Source organism: Tympanuchus pallidicinctus, unplaced genomic scaffold (assembly GCF_026119805.1).
Source record: "Tympanuchus pallidicinctus isolate F22 unplaced genomic scaffold, pur_lepc_1.0 scaffold15, whole genome shotgun sequence".
Classification (NCBI taxonomy): Eukaryota; Metazoa; Chordata; class Aves; order Galliformes; family Phasianidae; genus Tympanuchus; species Tympanuchus pallidicinctus.
Window position 1 is genome coordinate 1,618,903 of NW_026294669.1, and position 15,063 is coordinate 1,633,965.

Consider the following 15,063-nt stretch of genomic DNA (forward strand, 5'->3'; position numbering starts at 1 on the left):
GTTCTTGTGTCCCTGCCACCCCAAAGCTTTCGGTGATTCCTACCCATGCTTATGATCCTCTGCAAGGGTACCTGTGAAGTATTCTCTTTCATGGAGATGGAGTTTGCTTTGGTTTGCTCTTACTGTATTATGTTACCTGGTTTTAGTTGGAATAGATGAATACTGCTAACCTAGCTGAATCTGGTTTCATATTTTCAGTTATTCATGCTTTCTCAGTGTATCTCAGTGATGTTATACTGGCATTTTGTTAGGAATGCTGGATTTGCTTGGCTTCTGCAGTTTCTGTAACAGCATTTGCATCAGCAAAGACGAAGAGAATCTTCTGTCATTAGCTTTTAAGAACGTAGTTATTCTAATATGTCAACTGGTAGTTAAGAAGTCAGAATGCTTGGCAAGGTCAGGACATCTAATTAATAGTATCTATTATCTTTCAACTCAACCTCTCAGCTGGTGATCCCTGCACTGCTGTGATCTGAGTGCTTCTCATGGTCCTTTGCCTTTCTGAGTCACGAGTTAAAAGCAGGTGGAGACCTTTCAGAAAATTTCAAGACAATATAAGTTAGTGAGTGTTTGGCTTTTAATATCAATTTAAAAAACCTCATTATTTTTGTCTTTATTTTTGAAAGATAAAATACAGAGCAGACTATGAGAAGAACAAAGCCATTGCAGATTATAACGTGCTTCCTGCTACAGAGAACCCATTGCTGAGGCAATTAAAGACTGCAGGAGATGTCCTGAGTGACGTGAGTATTACCAAAGCATAGCAGCACGGATGTCAGTTATGGCAGTAAACCAAACCCCAAACTGATCATTTCTTGACTTCTCCACTGAATTTCTCAGTATTTTTAGTTTTATAAATGTAGTATTTTTCAAGAGATCCTACTGGCCAGAATGGTATCACTATAAGGAGTCATTTCCCTACAGCTGAGTGTGATGTGCTATGGAGATAGCTAATGATTGTTCTTTTATAATCCTTTGAAAAATGGGTCAGAAGGTGGGGGTTCTTCCTTAGTGCTTAGAACTTCAAGTGCTGTCTGCAGTGATAAAATATGTACTCCTAGGTATTCACATATACTGTTATTTTTGATACCACTTCAGGAATGTATTGACATTCTTGATTACTCTCTCAATGTTTTCATCTGTTTGGAAAGACACTTCATATTGCTCAACATCAGACATTCAGAAATGATGAGTCAAACCTTCATGTCTTTCCTAACAATCCTAGAAGCCACTAAAAAGAATTAAAAATTAATAGTCACCGTTGTAATTTATATTGTAAGTGCATTTCAGTTCAGTCTGCTTTCTTATCGTTATTATATCTATTATTATCTATATTATATTATATCTAATGTTATTTTCTTTTGCAGAAATTATACAAAGAAGCCTATGAGCAATCCAAAGGAAAAAGCATGAACTACTGTGAAACACCAAAGTTCCAGACTGATAGCGCTCTGAAGAATTTCAGTGATGTATGTGTTGCTGAGTTCTTATCTTTCCTTACTGACACTCTTGATTGCTTTTCTTTATCAGCTTGTGATTGTTTTTCCAGGTGAAATACAAAGATGCTTATCAAAAGAATATCTTGGGACACTATTTGGGCAGTTTTGAGGACCCACACCAGATCCACTGTATGAAAGTCGAAGCTATGAAGAGTGATGTGAGTGTGGCTGTCATTCTGTTCTTGCCATCCTGTTTTAATTTGGAGAAAGCTCAATTCTGTTTTCTTATGGAATGTTCATTTTATCCCTAGAAAAATTACAAAGCGGATTATGAGGAAGAAAAGACAAAATGCTACTTCCCTCAGACCATAACTCAAGAATATGAAGCTATTAAGAAGCTAGAGCAGTGTAAAGATGTAAGTATAGGGCAGTGGTTATCAGATAGCCAGTTAAATGCAGGGCATCTGCTCTGAGATGTCTGAAAGTTTACATTGATTCCTATTAATTTTTGAGCGTGGTTTTCTTGGCATAGTGACTTTCATAAGCCATGTTCACCTGTATTTTAGAAGTCTTTTGTGACACCTAGTGATCAAGACAGTTATAACAGCATCTAACAAATAGAACCAAATAATTACAACAGTAACAAAACAAAAAATGACCCTCAAGCATCTACTTGCTTAAGTCAGCATATTTTTACATTAAAGCTTTTTAAAATGCTTCAACATGCTGTGGTTATTTTATTAGTACAAATTGTAATTATTAATACTTGAAAGTATTTTAAAATATGTATTTATGTGTAATATTTTATATTTCATATCATTTATTGTCTGTGGTAATATTTATATACCTTCAAATATTTTGTGTTTGTACTTTTAAAATACTTTAAAAGTTTATTTGGGCTCTGATAGTGTTAAAAAGTAACGTCAGAGTTATTGTGCAGGACAGTGCTTATCTACACCATTCATAACTGCCAGCTATCCCCAGTAATGCTACATCACTGTGTCTTATTTAACAGGAAGATGTGCTTATATACACTTACAATGAATGTTTTTATTATTTACCCTCAGCACACCTACAAAAAGCATCCTGATCAGATCAAATTTACTCAAGTGACTGACTCTCCAGTGCAGAAGCAAGCAGAGATCAATAGCAAGCAGCTGAGTGATGTAAGTGAGCATACCAGACATGTCACTGTACTCTGAGACCACACGTTTCTGCACTGCGGCCACTTTCCAATTTTAAGACAATTCCTGAATTGAAAGTATAGGTGAAGATGGGTGTGTATGTTTGCACAGACATGGACAAGGACACTTATGAAGCCTGTTCCAGTGAAAGCTCTCCTAGAAATCAGGCTTCTTAATTTATTTTTTTTTAAAGGAGGTATACATGTCATAGAATCATAGAATCACCGAGGTTGGAAAAGACCTGTAAGACCATCCAGTCTGACCCTCCACCTATCACCAATATTCCCCACTAAACCATGCCCTCAGTACAACATCTGAATGTTTCTTCAGTACCTCCTGGGTCGGTGACTTTCCCCACCTTCCTGGGCAGCCCATTGCAGTGCCTGACCACCCCCTTGGAGAAGTATTTCCTGACATCCCATCTGAATCTGCCCTGGCTCAGCTATTTCTATTGCTAGTTACATGGGAGCAGAGGCCAACCCCCACCTCATCACAACCACCCTGCAGGAATTGTAGAGAGCAATAAGGTCATCCCTGAGCCTCTTCCTCTCTAGACTAAATAATCCCAGTTCCCTTGACTGCTCCTCGTAAGGCTGTGCTGCAGAGCCCTGAGTAAAGACCTTTCTGAGCGAAGGACTGCACGGGGCATTTAGGGCTTGTTTCTTCCATCAATAAGATCACTAATCCTGTATGAAAAGTGCAGTCTCCATCTTTATGAGATAAGTGACAACATACATTTGCAAAAATCAAACCTAAATCCTCAATTGATTCACAGTGAACTGGTGCTGCTTGTACAAGGAAAGAATTTATTTATGTATGGTGTATTTTACAGAGACTCTACAGATCTTCCGGAGAAGAAGTGAAACATAAATACACTCTCCCCCCAGATGTCCCACAGTTTATCCAAGCCAGATACAATGCTGCAAATGTCAGTGATGTAAGTGATGACTTTATAATGTTTTACACATTGCTCTTGAATTTTTGAGGATCTTACAGATGTGCTCATATTGCAGATTTCTTTCACTGATGCACAGTTCTTTATAATCAACTTATATCACTGTAATTTTTCACTCTTGGCATCGTTTGAATTTCCAAGCAAATCCCAGCTACTCGTGTAATCATGTAATTAATTTAGTTTAATTAATAAAGAAGTAATGAACACTAAAGGAAGCATCTCATACTAAAGATTTGTCTGGAGTAGCTTTTGTGTAGCTTTTATTTTCTTATAATTCATTTGAATAGTAGGTTCTCTAGAATAATACTGGTTTTCTTTTTTAGGCCTATTATAAACAGGACTACCACGATCTAATAGCTAAAGGGACCAACGTGTCACTTGATGCTATTCCAATTACTCGAGCAAAAGCATCAAGAAACATTGCTAGTGATGTAAGTATCTATCCCAGGTACACTTGTTTTAGGCATTTAGTAAAAATGTCAACCACTCCATGCCATGTGGTAGACCATAAATATTCCATGAGTCTCACTAGAGTCACTAATGGAGAAAGACATTCTCGGTCTTCTCGAAGTGTTGGTTTGTGTAAAACATCTTTTATTCTAATCACATTTGCTTTAGATAAGCAGCTGCTACTGTACTGTGTTGCTGTGTTTCCTAAACCACTGTTCACGGGAGAGATGAAATCAGTAGTTCTTGCAGTCATTTGCTGACAGATTTCCAGTGAATTAGCTACATTAGCATCTGCTTAGACTGTGAGACAGAATATACTGAGGTAGTTTTGAGGTAGGTGGATGAGTACAGCTTATAAATGAGTTGGAAGCCATGTAGCACAAATTGATGAAGTAGATTATGATTCGGTGCTTTCGGTTAAGGAGAGGAAGCTTCTCAGTTGTGCTCTTTTTGCTATTCGAGTGAGAGAGATGGATTGTCTCAATTGTTTTAATGTTTTTCATGCACCTCTCAGCACAGTAATTTTAAGGAAACGATTTCACTTCCTTTCAAGGAAAGCTGTGGCTGGTGAATCATTGTTATGTGTATAACCTGTTGTGCATAGCCTTAGATGGTGGAAAAAGAAAAGCTGGTATTGGTGGGTATGCTATTTAGGCTAATGTTCCTGAACAGGTCGCATATTTCCTTCTCAATGAAAGTCATAACAGATTTCTTCTCTCTTTTTTAAGTTTAGACATCAGTAGCTATGTGACAATATATTTGATCTCTTTTTCTCTGACTCTAGTATAAATACAAAGAAGCATATGAAAAGGCTAAAGGAAAACAGGTTGGTTTCAGAAGCCTGCAGGATGACCCCAAGCTCGTTCACTACATGCATGTTGCAAAGATTCAGTCTGATCGTGAATATAAGAAGGACTATGAGAAGAGCAAGACTGTCTATCACACACCTCCTGACACAATCAGTATCCAGGCTGCAAAAAAGTCTCAGGACGTAGCTTCCACTGCCCACTACAAAAATCTGATCCATCACTACACATATCTGCCAGATGCTATGGATGTTGAGCTTGCAAAGAACATGATGCAAATTCAGAGCAATGTGAGTATTTCAGTGACTGCTGTCTCACTGATGTTTTCCTACACAAAAAGCATAAAATAGGTATTTTTATTCAGTGAAATTTGCCATCACTGTATGGGAATGGTTTGTTTTCATTATGTCCTGGGGACGAGCATTAGAAACTTTAAGTATCAGCTGGTGGAATTTAGAAGTACAACATTCCAGGTGAGTCGCACTCAAAAGGATTCTGATGGTGGCATGCCTCTGAAGAGCAGCTTTTTGGATTATGGCATGCAAATGAATTTATTTTCTTTTTAATTTTTTTTCAGAGAGCTTTTATTTTGCAACTAACATAATTTGGTTTTATTCTTTAAGACTTTCAAGTTTCCCTGTTTTGTCTTTGAGTGAGACAGATGTGGTAGCATAGGTGAACTGCAAGCCAATAGCATGATGGAGGGAACAAACTAGCTATTGGTTGCATTAGGGATACCAGGGATACCTCCTCTGGAGATCTGTAGCATAGGAGATTTCTTGCAGGACTGTCTTGGTTGTTCTTGCAGATACAGAGTTTGAAATGATTGAGCATACCAGGTTGCACTCTGCAGTTGTTTGGATGCTGTGGAGTTTCCCTCTCTCTATTTCAGCTCTTGAATTTAGACCATGGAAGGAGTTTAGAAATGTCTGTAATATCCTTGCATTCAGGCTGTTTGCTGACTGTATCACAATGTCAATATTGATACTTTGTGTATTACCTGCTTAATTGTAGCCTGGGTAGGTTTTTTTACTTGAAGCCTCTAGATGTAAATTCTGCATATTTTACTGGGGAAGGAATTATAGGAGGGAAAAAAATTAAGTCTCTGCTCTGTGGGCCTTTGTGTAAAAGACCAGCTCTGATAAAGACTGCTGGAACACAGACCAAATTGAACTGTGGTCAGTGAACACCTTATTTTAGTTTAGAAGTTATTAATGATTGGAGATTGGTGAAATTTTTACAAGGGTAGGAGAAAAGAAGCTTAGTAAATACTGAAAGTTGTTAATGTTTATGAGAAATAAATGAGGAGGAAAAAATACAGTAGCTTACTTTCTTACTTATGAAATGACAGAAATGAAAAAAAACAATAATAATTTGTTATTCCTTTTCAGAATTTATAAGATATTCCTGCTAATGTAGAACATAGGAGTGAGGCTCTGTGACTATTGCTTAAACAGTTCCGTGGGATAATCTTGGTTCATGTTGTCTTTCTGTCCTTCAGAATGTATACAAACAAGACTATAACAGTTGGTTCAAGGGTATTGGATGGAGTCCTCTCGGCTCTCTGGATGTGGAAACAGCTAAAAAGGCTGGGGATGCATTAAATGAGAAGAGGTACCGTCAGCACCCAGACACCATCAAGTTTACCAGTGTGCCAGACTCAGTGACAATGGTTCTAGCTCAGCACAACACCAAGCAACTGAGTGATGTAAGTATTTGTTACTGATGCAATACGGAGGTTTTATTTCTTACCATGGGTTTATGATTCTTCTCTCTGATGTTCCATCTTAGAAACTGTAGAGTTTAAAAAATGTACAAATAGTAAAATTGTAATTTGTTGGTAGGAATTAAGGGCACTTGTTTTGTCTCTTTGTTAGTACTAATATTACTTGCTGTGTTCTTATTAACAGAGGTTTGTTTGTTTTACTGTGCAGGTAGCATATAAGCAAGAGGGTGAAAAAGTAAAGCACAAATACAAGCTTGATCCTGATGTCCCTCAGTTTATTCAAGCAAGGGTCAACGCCTTCAATTTAAGTGACGTGAGTATGCAACCAATAGTGCATTCAATAATATATTCATCATTTCTTAATAGAAAAATGACCTTTTCTATCTTCATACTATGATACTAAATACAGAAATGTGCAAGCTCTCTGTTCAGGTGAGCCACTACTTACTTGTAGAAGTCAATGGGTTTTACACCTGTTAAGCAAATGTTTAGTTGTGTCTTTGAGCACTGCTGAACATGAAGGCATTTCAGTGATCTGTTGGCAGACTGGTGGGAGAGCCTGACTGAGGATAAGGTCATGACTTATTATTCAAATGCATATGGGTTTGGAAGCTAACGTTCCTCACTGTTGTACAAAACGTGTTGCAGAGGAAAGCAGTGCAGCTTCTCTGTGTGTTTTGCCTCCTGCTGCTGAGCTTTCAAAGGAAATATGAGAAAAGTAGAGAAGTAATGCTTTTTTCCTGTTGTTCAGCTCTCAGTCTGACTGCTTTCCACTCCTGTTTTGCATCTGTCCAAGAATGTAAGGATCTCCACTGATAGTTTTATTACCATTCTGATGATACATCTTTTGGTGGTGTTATCAGGCCTCCAGGAGTTAAAATTAGAAATAGATGTATCCTTTCATTCCATCCTTTGAAAAGCCATGGAATGCTGTTAGTCTGTCCAGATTCTAACCCCTAATTAGAAATCAGCCAGGCTGCTTCCTTCAAACCAGAGGTCTTGATTTTGAAGCTCATAGGAAAAAAAAATTGCCTGAAGGTTCAGTGAAGTCAAAAAGGAAGTGAAAAAGTTACAAAGGGCAAAAATTCTGCTGATTGAGTTGTTCTGTATGGAAACTGAAAAAAAACTGAGTTAAAGATTTAGTTACATGCATTAAACTGATTGTCTTGAACTATGGTTGTAGTAAATTTGTCGTGATACAGCTGCAGGTTGTGTAGAGGTTAGCATTTCTCCTTGCAGTTGCACAGACTGATGTTTTGATCACCATTAATACAATAAAAATAAAGACTTAGACATGTTAATATTTCTTACTGTGACACTCCTGACTTACCTATTTTTTCCCATAAGGCTAACTACAAAGCAGACTGGAAAAAAACCATTGCCAAAGGATACGATCTGAAACCAGATGCCATTCCTATTATTGCTGCTAAAGCATCTCGAAATATTGCAAGTGATGTAAGTATGTTTTGCATAAGAGGAGTGCAAAAGTCTATTGCCTTCTTTCTGGAGCACATCATGCTACAGAGCATGTGCTATGTACGTGTAATGATGTATAAACACTTGACACCGGGTGTTGAAATTCTGATGGTACAAGAAAATTCAGGTGTTCATGTGAACCTGAAGAAAAAAAGGTATTTCTTTGGAGTTATGTTTTAATGTGACTGCTGGTGAGCTGGGGCTGTGTTCTATACCCTTAAAGTCCACCAGCTTCTTTGCTAGTTTCTGTGTGACAGCTTATCTATTCTGTGTTCTTAGCTGCCATTTGAACAGACCTGTACATATGAAGACCTGTACATCTACTTGTCTGACATTCATGAACTGTACAGATATGTGGCTCTTCTCAGGCAGCTTCATTTGGCCACGTGAAAGTTTGGTGTGCCATCTGAAGCAAGCTGTGAAAGGAGATTTGAAACACAGGAATAAATTTACTAACTTCTGTAAAAGGCTGGAAATGAATTCTGTTTGAATTTCAGTGTCTTAAAGTTATCAATTGTATGTTTTGTATTTCCAAAGTAGATAAAGATTTCTTTTGCTTTGTCTCTAGTTCAAGTACAAGGAATCGTACGAGAAAGATAAAGGCAAACAGGTTGGGTACCGCAGCCTGCAGGATGATCCCAAACTTGTTCATTACATGAACGTGGCCAAAATGCAATCAGAGCGTGAATACAAGAAGGATTATGAAGTGACCAAGACCAAATATCACACTCCCCTGGATATGTTCAGTGTGACAGCTGCCAAGAAAGCTCAGGAGGCCGTTACAAACATGGGCTATAAACAGCTCATTCACCATTATACTCTCTTGCCTGATTCTGTGAATCTGGAGCTATCAAGAAACATGATGCAGCTTCAGAGTGATGTATGTAATGGTTAAGCAGCTCACTTTTTTCTGTTCAGTATTACTGTGTCACAGTGTTAACCTTTCAAGGCTAGAAAATGAGATTAAGGGTATATCGGATTAAAGGTAGATTGAGATCTGGTCTTGAGCTGGATATTTTCCAGAGGTTGCTGTAAGTATGTGCAGTTGATAAGTTCTAGGGAACTTAGATAACTTTCTTCGTGTCTCCATGTATTTGACTGCTCAGCAAATTAATGTCCTGAGACAGATCCTTTGTATTCTTTTTTACTGATGCAGATCTGATCAACTCCCTCATATTTCTAACATTGTTCCACTTTTTTTTCAGCATTTTCATACCGTTATCTGCTATAAAAGCCACTTTATAAAGTATGTTTAAATAGAAATGGTGTCTCTTCAGGAGGCATAGAACCAGGCCACCAAGCAGAAGCTTTAGAAAAAGATTGACAGTGAATTAGTTCCACTGTGAACTGAGCTGATTAACCAAGAGTGTCGTTAAAAAAACTGAGTTTGTTTTTGTCAGTTTTTCATATTTGCTGCTCAAAGTTTGTGTGAAAGTCTGTGCATCTGTTACGTAGTGTGAGTTCTGAATGTTGGGTTAGTGAAAATAGTTTCTTTATCCCTAATGATTTTTAGTGTTTTGCTGAGCAGTTGGAAAACATCAGTGGTTTTGGCAAGCTGGTGTAGACTCTACTTAAAAATGAATGGCCAGGAGGAGGTTTAAGGCCTCATCTGTTTGTGTTGGTTTATTTTCTGTATGTATGGGCATTCTGATTTCCCTCATCTCGCTGTTTTGCCTTGTTTATTTCTTAAAAGAACGTGTACAAAGCAGACTTTAATAACTGGCTGAGAGGAGTTGGCTGGCTGCCGATTCAATCCTTGGATGTAGAAAAGGCCAAAAAAGCTTCAGATATTCTCAGCGAAAAGAAATATCGCCAGCCCCCCGACAAGCTGAAGTACTCCATTCCACTGGATGCAATGGAGCAAGTGCTAGCTAAACAAAATGCCAAGACTATGAATAAGGTGAGGACTTGTTCAGGTGATCACAGCTAAGCCATGGGTCTTCATCTTGCAAAATGTGCAACAGTTGCATTCCCACGGAGCTTGTAAGAATTTCCGGTGGGTACATTGGTATAGTTGGTCAACATTGGACACTAAGAGTTAACAGAAGCCTCAGACTGTAAGCATAATTAAGAGAGTTTCATTTCAAGTTCATAAAGATTAAATATTTCACTTCTGTGCCTATGATCAAAACTGTCCTGTGCAGATTTTTAGTGCTTTGGTAACCTTTGCTCTTTTTCTACAGAAAGTAGTGTTAATAGTGAGCTGAACCAAATCCTGTAAAATTCTGTCTGCTTTTGCAAGCATCAGTAAGAAACTGGGAATTGTTTAAGTTTGTTCCTAATTATCTCAAACACCACTGGAACTTATTCTTCGTTTGCTGTGGAAAGAGAGTGCGTGGAAAAAGAACCACCTGTGCTTTGCATTTAAGGATATACATAAAGAAGGGAAGGCTGCAGACTTAAAATGTTCAGTTTAAATATTTAGTAGTTATCAAAAGGTACTTTTCAAGTTTCTCAAATGAAATACTAAAGGAAGATGAGGAATATAATGTTGGCACCCTGCAGTTGTTTGTTATCTTTAGTGCTTATGCGACTTTGTACTGTAAAATATTATTTACTGCGCTCGAGCAAAACAGAAGCAAGCTTGTATTTTGTGAGTGTAATTTCAGTGCTAAGTCTTTGTAATTGCAGAGGCTCTACACTGATAAATGGAATAAAGAGAAGACCAGCATTCATGTTATGCCAGATACTCCAGAAATTCTGCAGTCTAGAGTGAACCAGATCACAATGAGTAATGTAAGTTGCTGTGTTCAGTGAGGACATTCAATGTCTGTTGCATAGATAAAAAATTGGTGTAATTCTTAGGTCTTTTTGGAAAATATTGAGGAGTACTTCAGTACTTCTGCCTTCCTAATAGAGTACCTGTTCTCTTTTCTGTTTTAAATTAGAAACTATACAAAGCTGGATGGGAGGAAGACAAGAAGAAAGGTTATGACATGCGTCCTGATGCTATTCCAATAAAAGCAGCCAAAACTTCCCAGGACATTGCAAGTGATGTAAGTGTGTTTATCAGCAGCATTCAGAATCTTTTCAGAACCAGTCAGAACTTTGCCCTGTTGTACCCAAATATGGCTTCAGTTGCATGTTTGCTGCGATAAGCCTTTGCAGTACTTGCTCTCCTAATAATGTACTTTTTTTTTCTTCTTCTGTCATTGTTTCTCTTTCCTGCTCTCAGTATAAATACAAACTAGCCTATGAAAAAGCAAAAGGAAAGCATATTGGCTTCCGCAGCCTTGAAGACGACCCCAAGCTGGTGCACTTCATGCAGGTGGCTAAGATGCAATCTGATCGTGAATACAAGAAAGATTACGAGAAGGCAAAGACTAACTTCCATACTCCAGTTGACATGCTCAGCGTTGTGGCAGCCAAGAAAGCACAGGAAGTGGCTACAAATACAAACTACAAAAACTTGATCCATATCTACAATGTTTTACCTGATGCTATGAGTCTTGAATTAGCCAAAAACATGATGCAGATACAAAGTAATGTAAGTGAGAGACTCTTCAGCCTTTGCTTTGCCAGTACAATGATGTTTAGTTTATGAGAGAATATGGTAAGATAAATGGAAGATTTTTCTTAGTGAAAATAGTTCAGTTAAATGCTAAAATGTTGTAAATAAAATGAGACCTCCAACAATGATAGCTATGGTATGTTTTGAAGACTCTGAAATATTGAATTACATTTATCATTAAAAGAATTCAGGCTCAGAGATAATTATGTTTATAGAGTGAAATGGATGCAAGCTGCTTATACATCCTACCACTCCTCAGCAGCTGTCCTTTTCTACAGGGCAAGGCAATGAGAAGCTTCACTTTAGACTCTAGAGAAGATACACACACACACACACACATATATACACATATATATACACACATATATATATATATATAATATATTCTTATTATTTTATTATAAATGCACTTTACAAGTGGTATGATAAAGTACAGATAGTACTTTAAAAAAAAAAAAAAAAGAACTCCTGAAAAGACACTGGATGTATCTTGATACTGTTTGATTCTTCTTAAAATAAGTGCATTGAAAATCCATTGTACATTAAATACAGGAAGATGTGTCAACATCTTCAGACATACATGTGCGTTTAATTACTTTCTTCTGCTTCCAGAATCAATACAGAGCAGACTATGATGAAAGTATGAAGGGTGCTGGATGGATGCCACTGGGCTCTCTGGAGGCTGAGAAGAACAAGAAAGCCACGGAAATTCTTAGTGAAAAGAAATACCGTCAGCATCCAGACAAGTTGAAGTATTCTGTTCCTGTGGATTCCATGAATATGGCCTTAGCTTTGCATAACGCTAAAATCATGGATGAGGTGAGGAAATGTTCATCACAACTTATTTAAGTTTTCAGAAATGAGGTAGCAGTTATACCTGATGTAGTCTTTTGGGTTAATAACTTCTGCATTTGTCAGCTTGGGCAGCTAATGGAAACGCTTGACCGTCACTGTATTTCATCTTAATAGAGCCAGACTGTATCTTAACGCACAGCATAACCCTGATAATTTCTTCATAAGGACTACTCAGCATTACAGATTGTACAATTCTAATAGTGTAAGGTTATGGGCTGAAAATATTGGTGAGTCCCTTTTGAAAGCAGCATTTAAACTTTTAAACATATGGTCTGTACAGCCTGTATTATCCGATGCCTATTATATCACTGTGGAATTGCTGGTTAAACAATAGTGTTATGTTGATATAACACTATATATTGAGATACTGATTTTCTAATTCTTCTGCTGAACTGGCAGAATCCACTGCTGTCCTTTAGAGGTGTCTCGTGTTCATGTGCACTGTGTTTGGAAGGATCCCCTGAGTTTTAGGTGCCTTTTCTTTACATTTTACTTCTTCTAAGAAAAGGAGGATTTCTCCATCAATTGATGCTTCTTTTATATGAGATAGGCTGTTAGCCACCTTGCTTGGAAGGTTATTAGCTTATCCTTTTAACACTTCTTTTTATACCTTCTGACGTGGACGAGAGACAAGCAGTAAAATACTGTAACAAGATTGGTATTTCTTCAACTTCTATTGCAGTCTTGCACAGTTATCTTTGTAAGAGCTAGGTAAAAAAATGTGGGTGGTCTTACTATACTAACAATTGCATTACTGTAGAGAAAGGTGATACTTAAAAATAGTTACAGTTAACATTTTTTGGTAAACAGGTGATTTTTGCTTTTTTCTTCTAGCACCAATATAAACAAGCATGGGAAGAGGATAAGAAGAAGGTTCACATAACACCAGATATTCCACAGTTTGCTTTAGCGAAAGCTAATGCATTTAATATAAGTGATGTGAGTACTGTCTGTAAAAAGTTGCTTTTTTTTTTTTTTTTTTTTAATTAGAAATAAGTAACAGCATAGGAAAGTTTCTGTAATACTGACCTTGTTAACCTGTGTTGGTTCTACAATATGCTATTTTCCTTTTCTCACTGTCCTTCCCTGAAATTAAATACCAAAAGCTGTCAAGAAAAAGCAATGGTATTTATGGACAGGTTATGTAGCATTCATGTAGGTCATTAAAATATAATGATCATTAACAAGATAATACAGTTTGAGCACCATTCATGTTGTTTCTGTATTTATTATTTTATTTTCTAATACACAGCGTTATGTAGTGGATTCAGAGTTCTTTCTGGGAGGTTGAACTTACTCTTTATGTAACATCATAGACCATTTCTCAGTAGCTATTTGCTAAATCTGCATATGCTAAATAAAAATTGTAATTGTACACATCTTTATTTGCATATGAATAAATAATCTCATTTTTAGATGCAAATTTTCACCAGTTTTTGTGCACACGTGAAAGAAATGCAGGTATTTGCTCTTTTGTTTTAGGTACTTTTACTGGTTGTAGTGCAGTTCAGGTGCATTCATTGGTAAATTTAAGGACTGGAGTTAATTTTGAAGGTGAATCCATGTTTTTGTGTGCCTGAATGGCTTAAACAGCTTTTCAAAGAATATTAAACATATGAATAGTCTGTGTCTCAGGCTGACATATAAAATGTATACTGTGCGACTTCTTTTTAAGTACATGTTTTGTATTTTGCATTTTTAAGGGATGTCTTTTCTTTCCTTTCACAGAAAATGTATAGACATTCTTTTGAAGAAGCCAGAAAGAAGGGGTACGATCTCAGATCTGATGCTATCCCTATTAAAGCTGCCAAAGCTTCTAGGGACATTGCTAGTGATGTAAGTTCTGGAAAAAAAAAAACAACAATCAATTTCATTTTCTTGGCACAATTCAAAATGCCAGTTCTATGAAGGCTGTTTATTCTCTTGTTTGTAATAATTCTGATATATTTTAATGCATTTCCTAGCATGGTTAAAGTACAAATTCTCCATTAGGAGGGTAAGGAGATGCATGGAGGACTCTCAGAAGAAAGGTATACACATGTTAGTCTTGCAAGAATTGGAAAAGAACAAATATAGCCTTGAATTACTCTTGCTTCTGGGATGTTCTTTTAGTGATAGCCTTATTAAGTTTCATCTTTAAACTGAATGCAGAGAATACAAGTTTCTGGAATCGTGACCATCCTGAAATCCTTTGTGTATCAGTGACAAGGGTTTTCCTGTGGTAAAACCAGCCTGGGAGAGCAGTGAAATTAGGGCCTAAGGACACGTTATTTTTTTTAGCCTTCTGTCTTTTTTGGCGACATATGAGATGGAGCAGCCACTGAAAAATCAATTTGCTCCACCACTGCTCTAAGTGTGAGGGCTGTACAGTCCCTCAGTTCTCACCAGGTATTGAGTAGTTAAGGAAAATGGAACTGATGTTTGGTCTGTGAAGTCCATGGTCCAGAGCTGGTTAGAGATTGAGAAAGGATTTAAGAAATCAACCCAGTGGTTTTATAAATTAAACAAATGCAAAAAGATCCTGTGTATCTTGAAATCATGATTCATTTGAGCAAATTAACTTCATGGAAGTGCCATACTGATCTGTTGGTTTATGTCCAGTCTTTAGATACAAATTCAAGTTTTCTGATCGTGGCTCAGACTATCACTAAGATTGTTACT

The 15,063-nt window shown here is 37.2% G+C and overlaps 1 protein-coding gene across 50 annotated transcripts in view; it reads left to right on the plus strand.

The window, feature by feature from the left end:
• The window catches only part of NEB (nebulin), a 125,512-nt gene that overhangs the window by 14,168 nt on the left and 96,281 nt on the right, over positions 1–15,063 (plus strand). For all 50 annotated transcript variants that reach the window (XM_052675144.1, XM_052675150.1, XM_052675152.1 and 47 more), the window contains 19 exons: positions 627–743; positions 1,368–1,469; positions 1,550–1,657; positions 1,751–1,855; positions 2,507–2,605; positions 3,456–3,560; positions 3,902–4,009; positions 4,813–5,124; positions 6,336–6,542; positions 6,769–6,873; positions 7,908–8,015; positions 8,605–8,916; positions 9,730–9,936; positions 10,668–10,772; positions 10,925–11,032; positions 11,212–11,523; positions 12,160–12,366; positions 13,237–13,341; positions 14,131–14,238. In XM_052675144.1, coding sequence (XP_052531104.1) covers positions 627–743; positions 1,368–1,469; positions 1,550–1,657; positions 1,751–1,855; positions 2,507–2,605; positions 3,456–3,560; positions 3,902–4,009; positions 4,813–5,124; positions 6,336–6,542; positions 6,769–6,873; positions 7,908–8,015; positions 8,605–8,916; positions 9,730–9,936; positions 10,668–10,772; positions 10,925–11,032; positions 11,212–11,523; positions 12,160–12,366; positions 13,237–13,341; positions 14,131–14,238 — 2,940 coding nt within the window. The remainder of the gene's footprint in view (positions 1–626; positions 744–1,367; positions 1,470–1,549; positions 1,658–1,750; positions 1,856–2,506; positions 2,606–3,455; positions 3,561–3,901; positions 4,010–4,812; positions 5,125–6,335; positions 6,543–6,768; positions 6,874–7,907; positions 8,016–8,604; positions 8,917–9,729; positions 9,937–10,667; positions 10,773–10,924; positions 11,033–11,211; positions 11,524–12,159; positions 12,367–13,236; positions 13,342–14,130; positions 14,239–15,063) is intronic.